This window comes from Labrus mixtus, chromosome 9 (assembly GCF_963584025.1).
Source record: "Labrus mixtus chromosome 9, fLabMix1.1, whole genome shotgun sequence".
In the NCBI taxonomy this organism is placed as follows: domain Eukaryota; kingdom Metazoa; phylum Chordata; class Actinopteri; order Labriformes; family Labridae; genus Labrus; species Labrus mixtus.
The window spans coordinates 18,151,875-18,170,502 of record NC_083620.1 but is presented as its reverse complement, the minus strand read 5'-3'; the positions used below and the strand labels follow the sequence as shown (position 1 = coordinate 18,170,502).

The 18,628-nt window shown below is 39.6% G+C and overlaps 2 protein-coding genes across 3 annotated transcripts; one reads left to right on the top strand and one right to left on the bottom strand.

The window, feature by feature from the left end:
• The first annotated feature begins 247 nt into the window (after positions 1-247).
• Positions 248-6,819, top strand: slc47a3 (solute carrier family 47 member 3). 2 transcript variants are annotated; one of them, XM_061046653.1, is made up of 17 exons: positions 248-449; positions 588-689; positions 782-850; positions 949-1,097; positions 1,294-1,336; positions 1,441-1,485; positions 2,656-2,753; positions 2,828-2,925; positions 4,149-4,262; positions 4,349-4,416; positions 4,499-4,607; positions 4,994-5,069; positions 5,398-5,467; positions 5,597-5,729; positions 5,872-5,966; positions 6,055-6,097; positions 6,308-6,819. In XM_061046653.1, the coding sequence occupies exons 1-17, from the start codon at positions 318-320 to the stop codon at positions 6,517-6,519; spliced, it is 1,656 nt and encodes a 551-aa protein (XP_060902636.1). In that variant the 5' UTR covers positions 248-317; the 3' UTR covers positions 6,520-6,819. The 2 variants fall into 2 exon arrangements, with proteins under 2 accessions (XP_060902636.1, XP_060902635.1); XM_061046652.1 differs by having other exon boundaries at positions 6,305-6,819.
• Positions 6,820-10,593: 3,774 nt separating this feature from the next.
• slc47a4 (solute carrier family 47 member 4) lies at positions 10,594-15,113 on the bottom strand. The gene is made up of 17 exons (XM_061045767.1): positions 14,937-15,113; positions 14,525-14,626; positions 14,249-14,317; positions 13,991-14,139; positions 13,291-13,333; positions 13,148-13,192; positions 12,941-13,038; positions 12,743-12,840; positions 12,526-12,639; positions 12,293-12,360; positions 12,047-12,155; positions 11,886-11,961; positions 11,726-11,795; positions 11,500-11,632; positions 11,270-11,364; positions 10,993-11,091; positions 10,594-10,875 (listed from the first exon to the last, which is right to left on the bottom strand). Exons 1-17 carry the CDS (start codon positions 15,087-15,089, stop codon positions 10,594-10,596), a joined length of 1,803 nt encoding a protein of 600 aa, XP_060901750.1. The 5' UTR covers positions 15,090-15,113.
• Positions 15,114-18,628: the final 3,515 nt, after the last annotated feature.

The following is an 18,628-nucleotide window of genomic DNA, read 5'->3' as shown; positions in this document are numbered from 1 at the left end:
ACAGTCTATGATAGGCTATAACTTCTTATTTTGCTTAATTGTCCAGCCAAAGATTTAATAACAGATCGCATCAAGCTAAGCGGATAACCTGAGAGTTATTACGTTTGTCTGCTGTCAGGTGTTCGTGGAGTTCCCCCTTAACTGAGCGTCATCGTCATGGCCAGCCGACACACAGGAAGTGACCGCCTGTCCCGTGACTAGAATCATATGAAAGCAGCTAAATTACATAATCTTACTGTTTGACAGATAGAACGTGCCCACAAGACAGCATACAGCTGGGAGAAAAAGAGGAGAAAGGTTCAGAAACCTACTGAATCATGGAGAGCAGAAACCAGACTTCCCCTCATTCCTCCTGGAGTGAATGTTTTTTATTCAAGCGGCTCCGCATGTTGGTCCCTGTTGGGTTCAAGACAGAAGTAATTGAGCTGATTAAACTTGCCGGACCAGTGGTGAGTGCATGCTTAAAAAAAAAAGGAATATCAGTGTCAAATTAGTCACCAGTACTATGATAAAAGACAGATCAACATTTTTGTATTTTCTTCTAAATTTGTTTATCTCAAATTTCCCTCTTGTTTTTCCCTCTTCAGATTATATCCCAGCTCATGGTGTTTTCAGTGAGTTTTGTGAGCACAATTTTCTGTGGCCACCTGGGGAAGACAGAGCTGGCAGGGGTGACTTTAGCCATAGCTGTAAGTACAAATAAGTACAGAAATGTATCCGTTTAATGTTAAAACAGTAGATCAGAAGAACATGAACCACAATTGTCTGTCTTTATCCTCAGGTTATTAATGTTACAGGAATATCTATTGGGTCTGGTTTGGCAGCAGCATGCGATACTCTTGTTTCTCAGGTAGGAGCCCGGCAGACACATTGTTTTTTGTTATCAACTTTGACAAGTATGGACAATGAATTTAAAGTAGTTCAAGACCATGACCCTTTTGGTTTTAGACCTTTGGGGGTCGTAATCTTCAGAGAGTCGGGGTCATTCTGCAGAAGGCTGTCCTCATTTTGATACTGGCATGTTTCCCCTGCTGGGCAATCCTCATAAACACAGAGCCCCTTCTGTTGGCTGTCAAACAGGAACCAGAGGTGGCCAGGTCAGCTGAGTCAAAATTCACCTTTCAGATTGCTTTTGTTGTTTTGTACTGAATCATTGTTAGAAAAGTTGTTGAGATAAGTGAACATCTTTATTTCATCTAGTGAGACAGAATGTGATTTTTAAAGCCGTGGCTGGACAACAAAGCTGTATTCCATTTTTGTTTTCCTGTTGATATTGATGTTAGCTCTCTTCAGGTTGTCCCAGTTGTATGTGAAGATCTTTATGCCAGCGCTTCCTGTGAGTATTTCAAATTGTTTTGTATGAAACTCGACTTTCTTTGAACTATTAATTCTGCTGATATGTGGCATCAAGAAACTCATGTTTTCTATTTTTTTTTCTAGGCTACATTCATGTATTCATTACTAACAAGATATCTTCAAAACCAGGTACGTTTCTTACAATTAAACTTTGAGGAGCTCCACAATGACTTGAAACAAGACGTAATGGACTGAATGAGCTGTTACATAGGCCTAGTGTGCCATTTTTATTTATTCATTTGATTTTTATTTGACTTTAAGGATGGAGTGAGTATACAGGAATAATGGATTATTTAGTTTTCAAGATTTGTTTTGGGGCTTTTTATGCCTTTTTTCTAGAGAAAGGAAAGTGGATAGAGTCAGAAACTAGGGAGAGAGAGAGTGAGGAAAGGAGCCACAGTTCGGATTCGAACCCAGGCCGCCTGCTCTCGAGGGCTAAGCCTCTGTACATGGCGGTGCACGCACTTACCGCTATGCTGCCAGTGGCCCAGCCTTCTATTTATGCCATTACCGTGTCACTCCTGCATTTGATCATTTGATCACAGTTTTTTCTCCATAGTTATCCCCAGTCACATCTTCTGGATTGTGTATTCTGTATGTTGCATGTTTTATTCAGAACTACATACTGTGAGGTATGGGGTACTTTGGAGGTCATTATGTTGCACATTCCTGCAAAAACTGTACAGCTCTTTTAATATCCTATTAATTTTTTTTATGATTGTACTACTGTTATTTTATTACGTGTATTGTTATACCAAAAAACACCACAGCAAATATGTACTTGTATAAACTAACACAATTGTGAATCCGGGGCGCTGGTGGCGCGGTGGTTAGGGCGCGGTGGGGCGCGCGCCCCATGTGTCGGGGGCCGTGGTCCTCCAGGCGGGCGGCCCGGGTTTGGATCCGACCTGTGGCTCATTTCCCGCATGTCATTCCCTGATCTCTTTCTCCCTGATTTCCGACTCTATCCACTGTCCTATTTCTCAAATAAAGGCAAAAATGCCCAAATATAAATCTTAAAAAAACCCAAACCAAAACAATTATGAATCCGATGTCTGAATTCACTTTGAAATAAATGTTCTTTATCAAGGCCCCTTAAATAAATGTGTATGAAACCACAAACCTCCAAAAACTCTAGCGTATTCAATTCTACTTCCCAAGTATAGAGTGGCCTCTGTTGATCAATTTAAATACTTACTACATCTAGATAGTGAGTAAGTAAGATAGTAAGTACATTTTTTGTCTCATCTTCTGAAAGTTGATGAGAGGATAACATAACATGTGTCTCTTCTACTTTAGGGCATCATATGGCCACAAGTTATCACAGGAGTTGTGGTCAACCTTCTTAACGCTCTCATCAACTACGTCTTTCTTCACGCATTGAATCTGGGAGTAGCGTGAGTATTTCCCATTGACTCTTTAAGTTGCATCATTTATAATTGTTAGCATCACAACAAATCACTATTTACAGAGGTTCGGCTGTCGCCAACACCCTCTCTCAGTTCTCCTTGGCTGTCGTTCTCTATGCTTACATCATCTGGAAAGGACTTCACAAGGCCACCTGGGGAGGTGAGTACAGCTTTGGAGGATTGTGACCCCTGCATGTAATCAGAGGCAACACAGTTTACCTCAGCATGGGTTAATCAGTTCTCACAGAAATCACAGTCCTTCGATTAAAGTTTTTGCAGGACAGGACAAAGGTGATGTGCTCTACAGTCACCGTGGAGAAATTGACATGTTTGAGTACAAATAAACAGCAGCTTACAACATGAAAATGAACTATTAGGAATTGGAGATGATGAGTGAATAGTTTGTATAAGAAGGTCAAGGCATCTTGAACTGACTTTACTAAAGCCCATGCTCTTTGAAATATCCCTCTTCAGTTTTTAAGTGTGCTTTATTTTGAACGTCTCAAGTGGGACACAATGTCCGCCATCCATTGTGAGTGGGCGAGGTTGCCGCCATCTTCCCGAGCAGATTGCTAACTGAGACAGAATGATGTCATTTTTCTACATTGAACTGTGTCTTCCTCCAGTGACCCCTTCAAGTGCAACAAGAGCATCTGGCTTCAAGCTGACATTTAAAACAAGAGATAGAGGGTGAACTGTCATGTTCAGGAAAGAAACCAAGAGCGGGACCCAAGAGCAGAAACCAAAAAACATTTTTTTAAAGATATTTCTGGGGCCGTTTTGCCTTTATTATAGATGCTGACTACGTGCAGAAAGGACCGAGGTCAGATTCAAACAGCACGGCCGCTACTGCAAAGACTTTATCCTCTGTACACACCAACAAGAACATTATGTAGACGCTTAATAAAGTAATGTATTAACAACAGTATAATATAAATATCCCACTCTATTTAGTGCTTTTAAAAGTGATGTCACAACTTATTAGGTTCAAATTCAAGTTTATTATGTTTATGGTGTTTTAGAAATCGAAATACCAAAATTCAGTGATAAACTTTTTCTGCACTTCTTCCTACAGTAACATATGAAAGGGGAAAAAAAGAAAAAAGTCATCTCAAAGTAGATCATAAATCATAAACATGCATACTCATGCTTACTGCTTGCAGTGCGACATTTTCCCAGCAGAGCTCTTTTATTTGAACGAAATCTGAACGTTGTCCCAAGATTTGAGACACAGTAATCCACCTTATTTGACCAATATCATTCTATTTGAAGTGATTGACATATTTACAAGCAGCACTGTCATTGTCTGTGCATATCTGTAGTTTGAATTATTCTAGCCTATCAAGTAAGAATGATATATTCTATCATTGTTTGGCCCTCCAGGCTGGTCCAAAGAGTGCCTGCAGGACTGGAGCTCGTACATCTACCTGGCCATCCCCAGCATGGTCATGTTGTGTGTTGAGTGGTGGACGTACGAGATAGGAAGTTTTCTTGCAGGTAATGTCACCGTGGTGTCTTGTGATTTAAAGCATTCATGTGTGCTTAAGTTTATCTGAAATCTACCTGCTGTTTGTTATTGACAGGTCTCATTAGTGAGGTGGAACTTGGAGCTCAATCAGTCGTGTATGAACTGGCAAATGTTGCATACATGGTAATTTCTACAACTAAATCCACTTTTCTGTGTTCTGTGTAACCCCATGTTTAATTTGTATTCCCTTTTTTTTTTTTCAAAGTTCCCTTTGGGTTTCAGTATAGCAGGCAATGTGAGAGTGGGGAATGCTTTAGGAGCAGGACACACAGAGCAGGCCAAGCTGTCAGCTAAACTGGCAATGTTCTGTGCAGGTCAGTACGCTCTTTAACCATATTTATACACTATAAGATAAGTCTTTTTTTTTTTTTAAACAACATTTATTTATTTAAAATGAAAACAGATCTAGAATTATTCTTGTGTCTGAATTTGACTCAAGCAAATGACGGCAGTAGTGGAAGAAGTTAGAAAAACAACTCTGTGTGACTGAAGCAGAGTGACATGGCAGAATCATCTGCTCATGAGATGTTACGTTTATTCATTGGGTTTGCGATAAGCTCCAGCAGAGCTACTCATTGGCAAACAGTAGGAGAAAGTGGTTGTCCATTGTGTGAATGTGCGTCCACAGAAAATAAATCATTTCAGCACCTTCTAAAAGATGCACCTTGTAGATACTTAATTCTGTTTCACTTTCCCACAGTCTCGGTTTCCATATGTTTGTCAGTTCTGGTTGGGAGCCTGAAGGATCATATTTCCTATGTCTTTACATATGATGAGTGAGTATATCTTTTATTTTCTTTACCACAACATAAGCTGGCTAAAAACACAAGTCTACACAAGTAGTTGGTGCCAAGTGTGTGAGACATAACAGGTCTAGCAAAACAACCTTTGAATCCTGCCTTCATTCATCACCTCACAGTGCACTTTGCTTACACAATCGTTGCCATATTAACCTGACCTTTTTTGTCTTGAATTACACTGTAATGATTCATCTTAAGTCAGCGTCTAATGTATGATGTCACATCACTGAAATACAACACATAAAAAAGAAATATCATCTTTTGTTACAGTGACAGTGTAAATTATAAATCTCTCTTCTTTCAGACAAATTAGGGAAAGGGTTGCAGATGTCATGACTTTATATGCCCCATTTGTCCTCCTAGATGCAACATCAGTAAGTATCTACATAATTGTGTTCACACAGGACTGCATGACATGCTCATGCTCATGCTCATACACTGTATTACAGAATTTGCAAAGCATACCATGACTTGACACAGATTTATTCTGTTTGTGTGACCAGGCGGCCTCAGGGGGAATCATACGTGGAGCAGGTAAACAGAAAGTGGGGGCTATCTGCAACATTTTGGGATACTATGGTGTTGGATTTCCTATTGGAGTGTCACTGATGTTTGCAGGGAAACTAGGAATAAAAGGTAAGATTATTTAACTTTTTTTGTAAACCAAATCCTCATTTCAAATTTATTTTTTATAAGTATTTTTCAAAGGAAGAAATTCAGCCTCCCCATGCTGCTCTTAAAACAAGATGCAAAACTCTTTTTTTTCTCTTCCCCTCAGGTCTGTGGACAGGCTTGTTTATCTGCGGGTTTCTTCAGTGCTCATTTCTGATTTGCTACCTGGTGAGAATGAATTGGAAGAAAGCTACAGCCGAGGTTAGTATTCAGAGGTTTCTCTTCCCATTCTCAATGGCCTCTGGCTTTTTCTATTTGAATAGAAGTTGACGCATTGTTTTTCTTGCAGGCTCAAAACCGAGCAGGAGTGAGTGGGAGCTCCACAGACACAAGTAAGTCTGATTGTGCAGCTTTTAAATCTTGTTGTTCTGTTCATCCTTTTCAACAAATGATACATTATTTCTGCTCAATTTGACTACAGGAAATGTATTTAAACAGTGCCATATTTTTAAATTAAAATATATATACATTTAGCTTTAATTCATTCATTTACAAAAGCTTTATTTTTTAGTTTAATCATTTACGTCACATTTCACTAGCAGGTCCTGATCCCCAGTCAGATGATGCAGGGAACTTACAGGACCTGACAGACAGCTTGGACCTGGTCTGTACTGAGGCAGCAGTAAAACCTGTGGAGAACGAGCTCTCTTTTAGGTCTCTGGTCCTGCGTCGGTGTCTAGCTGTGGCTGCCATGCTCTTCGTCCTGGCTGCTGGAATCATTCTGAACTTGCTGATTACTAACTTGGTTACATGATTATGGGCAAAGTCTATTATGTAGGGTAGAGTCACTCATTGGGAAACAGTGCAAACATAAATGGCTCAGGTGTCTGCACTGTGTGATGACACAGCAAGACACGCAGAAAGAAGGCACAGATGAGCAGAAAGGAGACAGAGCGCTTTCTGTGGTTAAACTCTGAAAGCAAAAAATGTTCTATTAACATTTGATCATGAAATGTTCCAATGAATCTACTGGTGTTCGGCTCCCGAGAGAATGAGTCAAAGTACAGAGTTTGTTTTGACTACATTAAAGAGAAACATTGTGGTTATCTCAGACCATCAGGGTCAGTCTGACTCTTCATTTAAAATGTATTTAATCAGGAGAAACTTCAGATTAAGAATCTCATTTACAATTTAAGACTTGTGGTCTAGATTTGATCAGGAGTAAATGTAATGAGGTCTTAAGTTAAATTAATCTTAAAAGGCAGGGTCTCTGGTATGTCCACAAGCAAGTCATGTGAGTGTTCTGTGCACAGTTCACAGCTTGCAAACAAGCAGAAACAAAAACTGACCCAGCTTCCTTTTAGAAGAGGAACCCAATCTGGAGCATTAGCTCTGTGTAGCATACCTCCTCTGTCATTCTCACCCATTTCAGCTTGAAGAGAACAACGACATAAAACATGGATTGGCATATGACTCAAAGAAGCAGTCCCAGACAAAACCTGTAGAGGAGAAGACATATTAGTGAGTTAGATGGACAGACGGTTTAACTTGTAATTTGATTATTCTAGATGTATTTGACAAACTTTCAGTGAGACTCACCACGAGACTGTCCAAGACCTGAAGGGAACAGTCTGCAGAAATCAGTTGTCAAACCAGACTCCAGATCTTTCTGTTATAAGGGTTTATTATCGAGACCTATGTCACTCAGCCCCTCTTTGTGTGTATGAGAATTCCAGTTGTAGAGATACACTCATCAGAGGTAAAGTTAGAGTCAATCGCTGATTTAGAGCAGAGAAAAGACCCTCAATGACTGCAAAGTTACCTGGAAAACAGGAGCTCTTCAATAAGTGCATGTATAGAATAAATGCAGGCTTAAATGTAAGCGTCTGAGCTTAAGCGGATCCTGAGTTTGAATGTGTATAAATAAGACTGTATGGCACAGACTTATTAGCACCAGGTTATGAAAGCCACCATTATGACAGCATGTCATGCTGCCTGCTCAGCTTCACTCACGCATTCCTGATAGTTTGGAAACAAAGAGTAATCATATCCAATGTTTGGATTACATACAAATAATCTTCCAAACTAAAAAAGACCACCATTCCAAACATGTCATTGAAGTAGGGAGGACGGCCTGTTTCATGTGGGAGCACCGCTGCTGCAGTGATTCTACGGAGCAGCCTGCAGGGGGAGAGAGAAACCTTTTTATATAGTCTGTAAAAACATGAAGGATGAACAGAGTGATGCATGAGAGCATATGCAAACTATGAATATTTAATCCCTCTCTTTCACACATTTTAACATGGAGCTTTTTCTACCTAATGAGCACAGATGTAAATCTGACATTGGGATATATTGATATCAGTGTGTTTCATTTCTTTAAACTGATTCAAAATGCTATGAATTTGATGAATGCTATGAATAAATCTTGCCAACTCTGTTAGAATGAGTAGCTACTGACATAATCTGCATACAAATTAAGAACCCATGTATTGGTGGGGAGTTTGTCAAGGCAATTCAATGTTGGGCTTATAATAGTCCTGTGACTAGAAACTCTAAAAATGTAAGGGTGACAGGTTCTCTGAAGTGTAAAGGAAGGAGCAGAAAGAACAACAGTAGGATGCTTATTCCCCTGTGAGGAATCACTTCTTCCTGCAGCAGGTTTTCTCCTATAAATGTTTGAATACAAACTCTGTATCAAGTATCAAGGGGGGCATAAGAGCAGGGTTCAAAAAAGGTCCAAGTATTTGAAGGGCTGTAAAAGAAACATGAGCAACTAAAGAAACACGTGCAAATCCCAGACCACATCCTGTTTTTTCCCTTGTAAAGAAATTTCCTCCTGCCTTGTTGTTAGCCTCATACAGGCAGACATACAGGTGACCACTTATAGCAGAAGCTAATCCATAGCTGGCCATCTCTTCATTTCCCCTATGACTATACAGAACATTGTCACCCCAAATAGAAGCAGGTAATTGAGGATTTGAGAGAGCAACTACAAAGACAAACAGAGATGTTGGTGCAGTTGTTAAAGGTGTTGTAAATTACAGCCGCAAAAACAAGTTGCAATTACTTCTCAGCACTTTAAATTGGCTTTATTAGCCAGGTGTGTGTAAACATACACTCAGACTGTCTTGGCAAATGAGGTTCCACGTCCTCATACTTTGGCAGGCCCACCTACCAAGCACTGCTTTAGGTCTATTGATTTCTGCTATTAACTCTTAGGCACGCAAGTCTGTTTTCCTGAAACCTTAACCTTTTCTTTGGCAACGCTCAATCTTATATTTTATGACTCAGCTTTTCAGCAGGGGCACCTTCAATCCAGAAGGAGCAGAGTGTTTACAGAGCCAATTCATAACAGAGGCCCTGTCACCCCTTAGGGTTTGTTACAGTTCTTCTCTTCTAGCCAGAGACGCCCTGCTGTGAACCCACCAGCAGCAGCAAAGGTTGTCACAAGGCTACTCCATGTCCAATCACAAGATAGGGCTCTCCACCAACTTGTGTGTCTTGTCTCTTATGTACTCATGATAGTTTTTGACCAGAATGGAAATATTGCTGTAGCCAAGTCTTGGCAGTAAGTCAAGAACCACTGAGATTAGTCAGTTTGTACAAAAACAAAATCACAAGAAGACCTTCAACAGAGGACTTCAATGCAAGAAAGTTTTGATCTTGAATTGTTTAACAAGTCAAACCCAATTCACTACGTCTAGTTCTGGTCAGTTGACATATATATCCTGTCTCATAGAGGAAGAGTTTATTTTGAAGTCACATGTTCATGTGTAATAGATACATGTTTTTGTTTAACCTGAGGAAAGTAACCTTTAACATACAGGAAACCCCTTTTATAAGGCCCTCATTATACAGGACATTGTCCCTGCTGAAATATCATGTTGTCTTACCAAAATGTCCATCTCTTATTTATTTTTAAATTGAATTAGATAACAATACAAATTTAATGAAAACGAATGTTTCTGTGCAGTAGCTCAACAGTGATGGGATTTAAGTAACAATGCAGCTTATATTAGGAAAATGTATACTTGACAATTTTGTATTCTGTCCTCTTATAATACTTAGACACCTAACTTTTTTGCACATCAGTGAAAGAGGAAAGTATTTTTCTTTCCAGCCCAGAAACACGCTTGATTTAAACTCTAGGTATTTAAATTTTCAAAGATGTATTGCTGCTACTGATGGAGATTACATACTTTGTCTTCTTTATGTCTAATGTTTAACATATCATAGACAAAATATAACACACACCTACAAATACTCCTATATTACCATTTAACCAATAATGTTTTTTGCAAAGGCTGTGAGTTTTTTCTTCACATTTTCAATAGAGCATATTTTCTTTTGTTTGTACTTTAAATTGTATATAGAAACGTTGCACATCTATTTCATGAAACAGGTGCATAGGAAAATAATGCACCCTGTCTTATTTGCAGTGAACTAACTGGCATATACGGGACAAAAACGTTGCCAATTAATGTATTTATGCAATTAGACTGTGCAGGAGGCGGCATGCTGTTTTTTTAAGTACTTTTAATTGTGACTTTGAACATAAATCTTTTTGTATTATTAAAAATTAAACGTATGTTGTCATTTTTATGTGTTGTGAAGTAGATATTATTGATTCGGTAAGAAAAGGTAAATAATTTATACATTTGTGTGGGTTTGTGCGCACATCACAATTCAGGCCACCCCTGCATAAGTCAGTGCGTCAGATGGGCCACCCCAGTCAAAAAAGTCTGGACACGCCCCTGATTAAATCCAGCCCTTTTTTAAGCACTTTATATTTAAAAAATGATTCAACAAGCATCTAAAATTCAGTATTTTTATGAAACTGAGCACAAATTGTTATTTTCATTATCAAGGATGTCAAGGGTTATTCTCACTCTTGTATTGACACAGTTGGTAAATGTGTAAATGTGGCATTAATGAGGTCCAAAGTAGAGTTGCCCCCAGTGAACGGGGTCTCTGGTAGGGGCACAAGGAAGTGCACACATGCTCCCACAGCCAGAAGAGCAACAGCTGCAAACATAGTGAGGCCTCGTCTGAGGATCAGCTGGGTAGTGGAGATATGGCCACCTTTCAGCTGCTGGACCACATGTCCAACCTGTGACCCCATGTTCCCATGCTCCTGTGCGCTCACATACATGTAGCCATCTTCTGACTGAAAGAACATACAAATATTTCCAATTACTGATTTTACTGGTACATTTATAACAGTGTCAAACAAACGATGAAAAGCAATTTGGGTTGTAAGTGTAAAGAATAAAAGGCCACTTACTTTCCCATTACTTGATGCCCCTTCAGGAGAGTTGTTACCTGCAGCGTCACACAGAAAAGGCGAGCTCAATAATGTCTTTTTCTGAGCCCGTTTCACGGCCTGCAAACAAGCACAAACAAAAACCTCACTGCCAGATTCTCCTCACAAATACAGAACACTTAAGAAGTAAAAAAATAAATTTCGCCAGATTTTTCTTCCTTGCTGATAAGTCGGTGTATCCAAACAGCTGAGGCCCTACTACATGATCCTCATTGTTCATTTATAGGCAGCTGATTACCTCCTCTGTCATTCTCTTCCAGTTGAGCTTAAAGATGACAATGATGTAGAAGGTGGATTGTAAGACGACACAAATGAGCAGTCCGAGCCAAAAACCTGCAGAGAAAAAGACAGAATATTCTGTCAGGGGCACAGCAGGCTCCACTTTTAATAACCGGCTCTTTTTAAGCAGCCATTCATCTGTAGGAATGTCCATTAAAGTGTCCAAACACGATTATTTCATGCAGTTACCTAAAACTCTCAGTTTTGCAACAAACATCAAAGTAACACTCAGTGAAAGTCCTATGCAGTAGTATCCGATGAAGTTGGCCACAGCTGGTATCTTCTGTTTGCCTGTGCCCAAGAAGATGCCTGTGCAGACACACTAGAGGCGGATAAACATTCAACATTAATGTTTTTTTTCCCTCCATCTGAGAATAGATTTTGCTCAGAACACAAGATAAGACGGTAGACTTACCACAAGGCCATCAAACAATTGAAGGAAACAGTATGCATTCATCAGGTGCGAAACCAGACCTACAATCTTCCTGAAATGGAAATTAAATTTGTCTTTGTGCATTTGGCAGTTGTGCATTAAATTGATATATTTTATTGTGTGTTTAGCTGAAGAGACTTACTCATCAGAAGTGAATATGAAGCCAATAACTGTTTTGGTGGAGCCGAGCACAACACCTTCAACGACTGCAAAGCTTGCTGGAAAATAAAATAAAATGTCAAGCATAAAAAACAAACATGATATTTGAACATGATAACATCAGCTATAATGTTAATCACTGACCTGCAAGAGTGAATGACAATTTGGTGGTGAGGATGGCCCTGGCAGTGTCTCCTGCGCCGAGGGCGTTTCCCACTCGGGCACATGCTGCAGCTTGAATACCGAGAGGGAACTAGGGATACATCAATACGGAGGAAAAAATGGAGGAGCAGAATACGTGAAAGAAACTCAGCTTTTTCAAAAGCTAAATCAGAAGATCTAGTTTGAATCTGGAAATGAGAATGTAAAACTCAGACTTTTTACAAGTACCATGTAAGTTATAAAAGCGATCATTATGACAGCGTGTTGTGCTGCCAGCTCATCTTCACTCAGCATTCCTGATCAACAGAAACACAGAAGAAAGAAACAGCATGAGTCAGAGTTTGTTTCACATGCTGGTTTAGAATAGAAAATGGGTTGTTTAGAAAAGTTATTTCAAACTCAGTTTTTTTTTTGTATCTGTAAGAGTAGGCTCGATTTGATCAGAAAAATACTTCTCTTACCTGCGAAGAATCCCCCAAACTCATAAACCCACCATTCAAAACATGTCATTAAAGTACTGGGGATGGCCAGTTTCATGTAGGAGCCCCATTCCTGCAATGATTCTACAGACCAGCCTGCAGGGGGAGAGAGAAACTTATTTATGCACGCTATAAAACATGAAGGATGACCAGAGTGATGCATGAGAACACATGCGAACCATGAATGTTATACTCTCACCTCCCCACGTTTTCACATGGAGCTTTTTCCACCGAATATAGGCATACAGAAGGGCACAGATATAAATCTGAGAAAGAGTATTTGCTGCTGCAGATCCACTGTTACACATGAAAACAGACGGGTTAAGTAGGTGTGTGTAATTTAAAAATATATATATTTTGTATTTAATGTTATACCTGTATTGGTTGGTACACCTACCTGACACCCAGATCCAGCCAGTAAAGAAAGATGTAGTTTGTCACTAGGTTGGCTATGTTAGCCAGGGCGGCTGTGTACAATTGTGGCATTATTATACCCTGACAACACAAACACAAGAGAGTACAATAAGTACAAATAAGACTTCTCCCCTCAGGAATATATTAACATGTATTCATTATAATTTATGTATAAAGGACATAGGTACACCTGGTTCTGCAGATAAGACACCTGAAGCTGATGTAGAAACATCGCCTAAAAGAAAAAGAAGGTAAAGGTTTGTGAGAAAACAGTCACTCTACACATCGCTGTAAATGTATACAAAAAAAGGTCAGAGAGACGTCACAACTCACGGGTACAGCTGGAATGAAGGCCGTCATGTACAATTGGGCTATTCTGAAATGAAGAAGCTATTTTCTTATTTAAGGAAATAATGGTTTGAGGTCATAAACACTGTTCAAGCTCATTCCTTTTCATTGCTACTCAAAATTGTATTCATGTATAAAGACTGCCATTCAGGGTAAATATTATTAGAAGAAGTTATAAAACACGTAACAGTATTGATTGATGTGGTGGTGCAAGGCATGCTAAACATACTGGAGAGGTTTGACAGAACTTCTCTATTATGTACTGTAGACTTAACACAGAATCAGTAAGGCTAAATCAAGAGGTCGTGTCTGAAGCTGAAGAGTTTTTTTATTCCGTATTGGTGCCTAAAACGTGGTATTGGGTATTGGAGAGTAGGCAAGTAAATGCTAAACCAATGTATTGGTATGAGTCCTCCCGCCGCTAGATTATTGTGTGACTATAAAAAACAGCAACAACAGTGCAATGCTATTATAGAGCAGCATGGTGGTAGAAGCTAGCACATTTTCAGCAATCAATGTTCATCCACATCGTTCAGACATATTTTTATAGCAGTCGGGGCACCCAGTGTCATCCAAAACTCGAGTCTTTGCTGGAACCATGGTATCCCAACATTTTAAGGAAAGGTCGACAGGAGAACAGAAACCAGTCACAAGTTTTGCGAGCATGTTTGGTACTGTCAGTTACCTGGCCACCTCAGGCTCCTGGCCCATGCATAGCAGGATGGACTGAGCGTTAATGAGGAGACCCCAGCAGGGCAGACAGAACAACAGCAGGATGATGATGCCCCGCTGAAGAATCACTCCCACCCGCAGCAGGTTCTTTCCTCCAAATGTCTGAACAGCAGTACACACAGTGTTAATCATTTCAGAAAATAGAGAAATGTACAGTTAGGATCTGGACTGGAGTTACATTGACGGTCAAAGGGCAAAATGTTTTTCAAACCTGAGACACTAAAGTATCACATGCCAGTCCCAGACCGCATCCTGTAGCTGCAGTGGTGACATTAATGGCCTGCAATGAATAAGAAACATTATTCCTGTGACTCATTCAATGAAATGTACTATATAGTAATTTAATCATCAAGCTTGTTACACAATTGTAAAAACTATCATGGGAGAAGGAGGTTTTATTTGTTATATTCAATTTTCTCCCTTGAAATGACATTTCCTCCTGTCTTTTCCTCGTGTTACCCTCCACAAGTCTGTGATGACCACTTACAGCAGACGCTAATCCATAACCAGCCATCACTTCATTTCCCAGACGCCCACAGAACATTGTAACCACAAATGGGAGCAGGTAATTGAGGATTCGAGAGAGCAGCTAGAAAGACAAACAGAGAATATAATGCTGTTGCTGGCAACTATACAAGCTCTTGCCAGCACTTGCAAGCAAGTACACAACAGGGGACAAAGGTTTCCATAAATTAGCCTGGTTCTCTATGCAAACGATGTGTCGCACTATCATCACAGTTTGAAACTTGGCAAACACTGCTTTGGTTTGACTGATGTAGCTTCTAATACTCCAACAAAACGTCATTATTTACTGATATATCAAATAAAGCACTCTAACCAAGATTAAATAAATCAACAATAATGGAAGAGCTGGGTTTGCAAACCGAGCCAAAGCTTACCAGAGGCCCTGTCATCCTGAGGATGTGGTACAGTTCTTCTCTGTGGGTCAGTGGGATCCAGCTGCGCACCCACCTGCAGCAGAAAAGCTTGTCACTGGACCCCTCCATGTTGGCAGGATCAGGCGTTAATGCAGCAACCGTCTTTCTTGACATGTTGGTATCTTTGACGCTGGTTCAGAATTCATCACCGGGTAAAGTATTTCAACACCTGAAAAGGTTACTAATTAATGCACTCTAGGTTAGTTTCTCACATTGCATTTCCGGTGCAACATTGGTGGGAAAAACACGTATTAATTAAAAACCCACAAGGTAAGAGCCTTTACAAGGGTGCAGGGTTAATCACATTAATGAGTTTTATAGTATAGTTAGAAGAAGTGCACATGAATGTCAATTGTAAGTGTTTCAGATAAAGTCTCGTTTTGCGTTTCATTGCATTCAACTCACAACTAATCATAAGGCCGATAGCTGCTCCTGTGTGAAGCATACTAAGTGCTGACCATGAGCTTCCTGTGTTCTACTTCTGTCGTTAGATATGAAAGCCTATATGAATAGACAGAGGGTGTGAATACATGATTATTCATGAACTTCTTCTGCATATTAATAGTTGCGATGGTATACCCTTTGAAGAAATTAAATCAGTCAAATCGACCCTATCAATTCAGGTAGACGTGTTCATCATACTGCAAAGGATGATAAAACATTAACATGTCATATGGATTAGTGTTCCACTGGAGAACACTGAAGGTTAACCAGTCAGTGCTCTGACAACATTTAAAATGAGATGAAGCTGTCTGCTGCAATCAGGCCGAAACCTCGTTCAACCTGCCATCTGCAGCAGAGTGATAGCATGCATCAAAGCGAGCATGTTTTGCTGGTTCATGCATAGAAAGTATTTTTGCAAATGAGACATGTGGTGCTCAAACTCTGGAGTAGGAATATGGGCAGATGTAATGACACATAGATCATTTTTCAGCCTTTCCTCAAGTGCTGCCTCAAAAATTATCTGTAAACATGATTTTAGCACTTTATTAAAAGTAATAATGTTTCCGGGTGAGTTCATCTTCCTTATGTTTGCCGCTGTGCCACATTGAAAACTTCTCTCATTATAAGCCTGAATTAAGGATGAAGCCTTACCGTGATGAGAAGTCATATCCATTTGGGGTACACTTGCAGAAAGAGACTGCTAGCACTCACTCGCTCAACTTGCTGGCAGTGTATTGTATTGAATTCAATTGCAACATGCCCTCTTCGAAAAGCTTGACAGCCCCTCTTTCAGATTTGAAACCCTCTATTTAACTTTGCGGAAAGTGGAAAGAGAGCGTAACAATCCTTCCCAACAATAATGTGTTCGTTGCAATAAGCTTCAGAGAAACAACAAATCAAACGTTTGTGGATGTTGAAATCAATGTTATGCCCGGAGAACTAAAGCTGGAGGGGTTTAAATTTAGATTTTCTCTTTCCTCTCAGGTACCTCGCAAGCCTGAATGGGAGTCTTTGCTAACACAAGCACAGCATGTTCTGTTTCACAATGGTTTAGGGCAACAACAAAAAAAAAAAAAAGGTTTTGCTAAGATAATTACTCCTAACACAGGGCTTCATGCATTGTAAGGCTGTAAACTTAAAGCTAGCTGCATGAAAAGGGTTTTTATATCAGGAAAGGAGAGTTAATTCAAGCTGTAAATGCATCTCTGGTAACAGGGAAGGACAGACTAATAGTGGCGATTCTTTTTATTCTGCATGTCCTCTGAGAGGCTCTGACAGTCTCAGTTTGAGAAGCAATGAGCCCCCTCAGAATGACAGCCCAAAACCCTCTGGGCTTCATGTTGGCTAAATCAATCAGGCTGCTGGAGTGAGAGCCATGGATACCATGTACTGCAGCGCATGTGATTTGTGTCTGTCACTTGTTATTTTCCCTAACACCACTCTTTCATTTGTGTTTGCTTGGTCCATCACATGGCAACCTCATATCGCTGCTGTCCTTTCTCAGCTTCACACTGCCGGAGTCTGTAGCCTATTTTTCTCAGTTTTATTTAGTTCCAGGATGACCAATATAGGGAATCATATTATTATCATTTCACATATTAAAACACAAAACTGTGACTGACATTAGAAAACAAATGGTCATGTTGGCATTATTGTAAGCTCGGAATTGTATGAGCACTTTATAGTCTTTTTATTTTATTTTATTTTTTAAACTTTGCTGTGCATTAGTTGTTTTTCTCTTAAAATATGGCCCGATGTCCCTCTGCATCACTGTCCAATGGCTTTAAGGAATAATGAGGTGAGATTCCAGACGCTTGTAAGATTTTAAACTTGGAATAGAACATTATAACAGCATTTGATCTTCCCACCAAACGCGTGATATTGAAGGAAAATGGTGGCCATGTGAAAATATAAATCAGTTCAATGCTATTTATGTATTTGTGGAACAAGCAAATTCACTTTTTATTAATGAAATATTCTGAAAAAAAAAGATATGACAGAAATGCCAAAAATGCTTCAGAATGTAAAATATTCTTGTAATGTGACTTTAGAATTGAGACTCAAACATAAGCATTGTAGGGTCAGTTATGGCTCTCTCAAAAGCTGCTAAAAGCTGTTCAATGTTACAGATGCTATTTCACTTTTCTAAGGCATGAATTAAAAATGATGTATTTTGATTCCGCCTCCAAACAGCGGTCTGTTAGCGCCGTAATTTTTGCCTGATTTGGGGATTGCACAACGTGGAAAATGTTGCTTAACTTGAACAAAGACAAACACTTACTGGTAGCGTCAGTGTTAAGTAAAGATAAGGATATTCAAATCAATTGATGAACTGTAATAAAGTGTTAGATATTTAGTACGTGTGTGTTTAAAATTGCTGACGTGTGTGTGTGCCTCTGTGTGTTTAGATTAGTGTTGTGTGTTTGAGTGTGTATGTGTGTGTAGATATTCAGGGCCTTGTGTGCGTGTGTGTGTTTAAATTGTTAATGTGTATTCTATTAGTTTGTGTGTAGCTTTGCTCTTGTTTATGTCACTGATTTTGCACCTTTAATCTCACTATTTGTTTTTTTAGGTGTCACACTGAGTCTGTCCTCCTCTGGGAGCCAGCTCTTTTTGTCTCTACAAACAGCCTGTGCTCGCTGAGCCTTTATCTATCATTGTTGTTGCTGCTTTCAAAAGTTTCCTCAATACGTTTATTTAGAGTATCAAGGTTTTAATTAATGCACAGTAGCACTGTCTCATGCTCTTTATATTCAGCTCCATATGTCAGCTCATCAGTTGTCCTCTCCTCTCAGTGGTCTGTGACTTGGCTGAGTGACACTGTGCAGTCATGTCCTGTATATAAATCCATCTGTGCCACTTACAAAGAATAAGAAGAGAACCACAGTCTATGAGGACTATGGACATACTGCTGTTACACTACATGCATAATCACAATCTGTTGATTTACAATGCTGATTGCATTGTCTGTGCCATTTGGGGACAAAATCATGTAGCACTATGTTAAAAGTTAGCCGTTCACTCTTATGTCTTCCCTCAAAGAAAGTTACTCGGTCCAAAACAAAATGCTTTTCGCAATGCAACGAAGGCATTTCTAAAGTTAAACATTAAACTGCCAAGTTTATGAGCTTATCTTGGCTAAACATTAGCTACGCTACAGGGTTTCACTTTAATCCCACTTCTCCCTGAAAAACTGAATAAAGCACAGC

Bases quoted from the DNA above. Each gene is read 5' to 3' on its own strand.
- slc47a3 (XM_061046652.1), top strand. From the start codon at position 318: ATGGAGAGCAGAAACCAGACTTCCCCTCATTCCTCCTGGAGTGAATGT. The intron at 2,926-4,148 runs GTGAGTACAGCT...TTGGCCCTCCAG, and splicing joins TCACAAGGCCACCTGGGGAG to GCTGGTCCAAAGAGTGCCTG. The intron at 5,468-5,596 runs GTAAGTATCTAC...TTGTGTGACCAG, and splicing joins TCCTCCTAGATGCAACATCA to GCGGCCTCAGGGGGAATCAT.
- slc47a4 (XM_061045767.1), bottom strand. From the start codon at position 15,089: ATGTCAAGAAAGACGGTTGCTGCATTAACGCCTGATCCTGCCAACATG. The intron at 13,193-13,290 runs GTGAGTTGTGAC...TTTTTCTTTTAG, and splicing joins CCTTCATTCCAGCTGTACCC to GCGATGTTTCTACATCAGCT. The intron at 10,876-10,992 runs GTAAGTGGCCTT...ATGTTCTTTCAG, and splicing joins GGGCATCAAGTAATGGGAAA to TCAGAAGATGGCTACATGTA.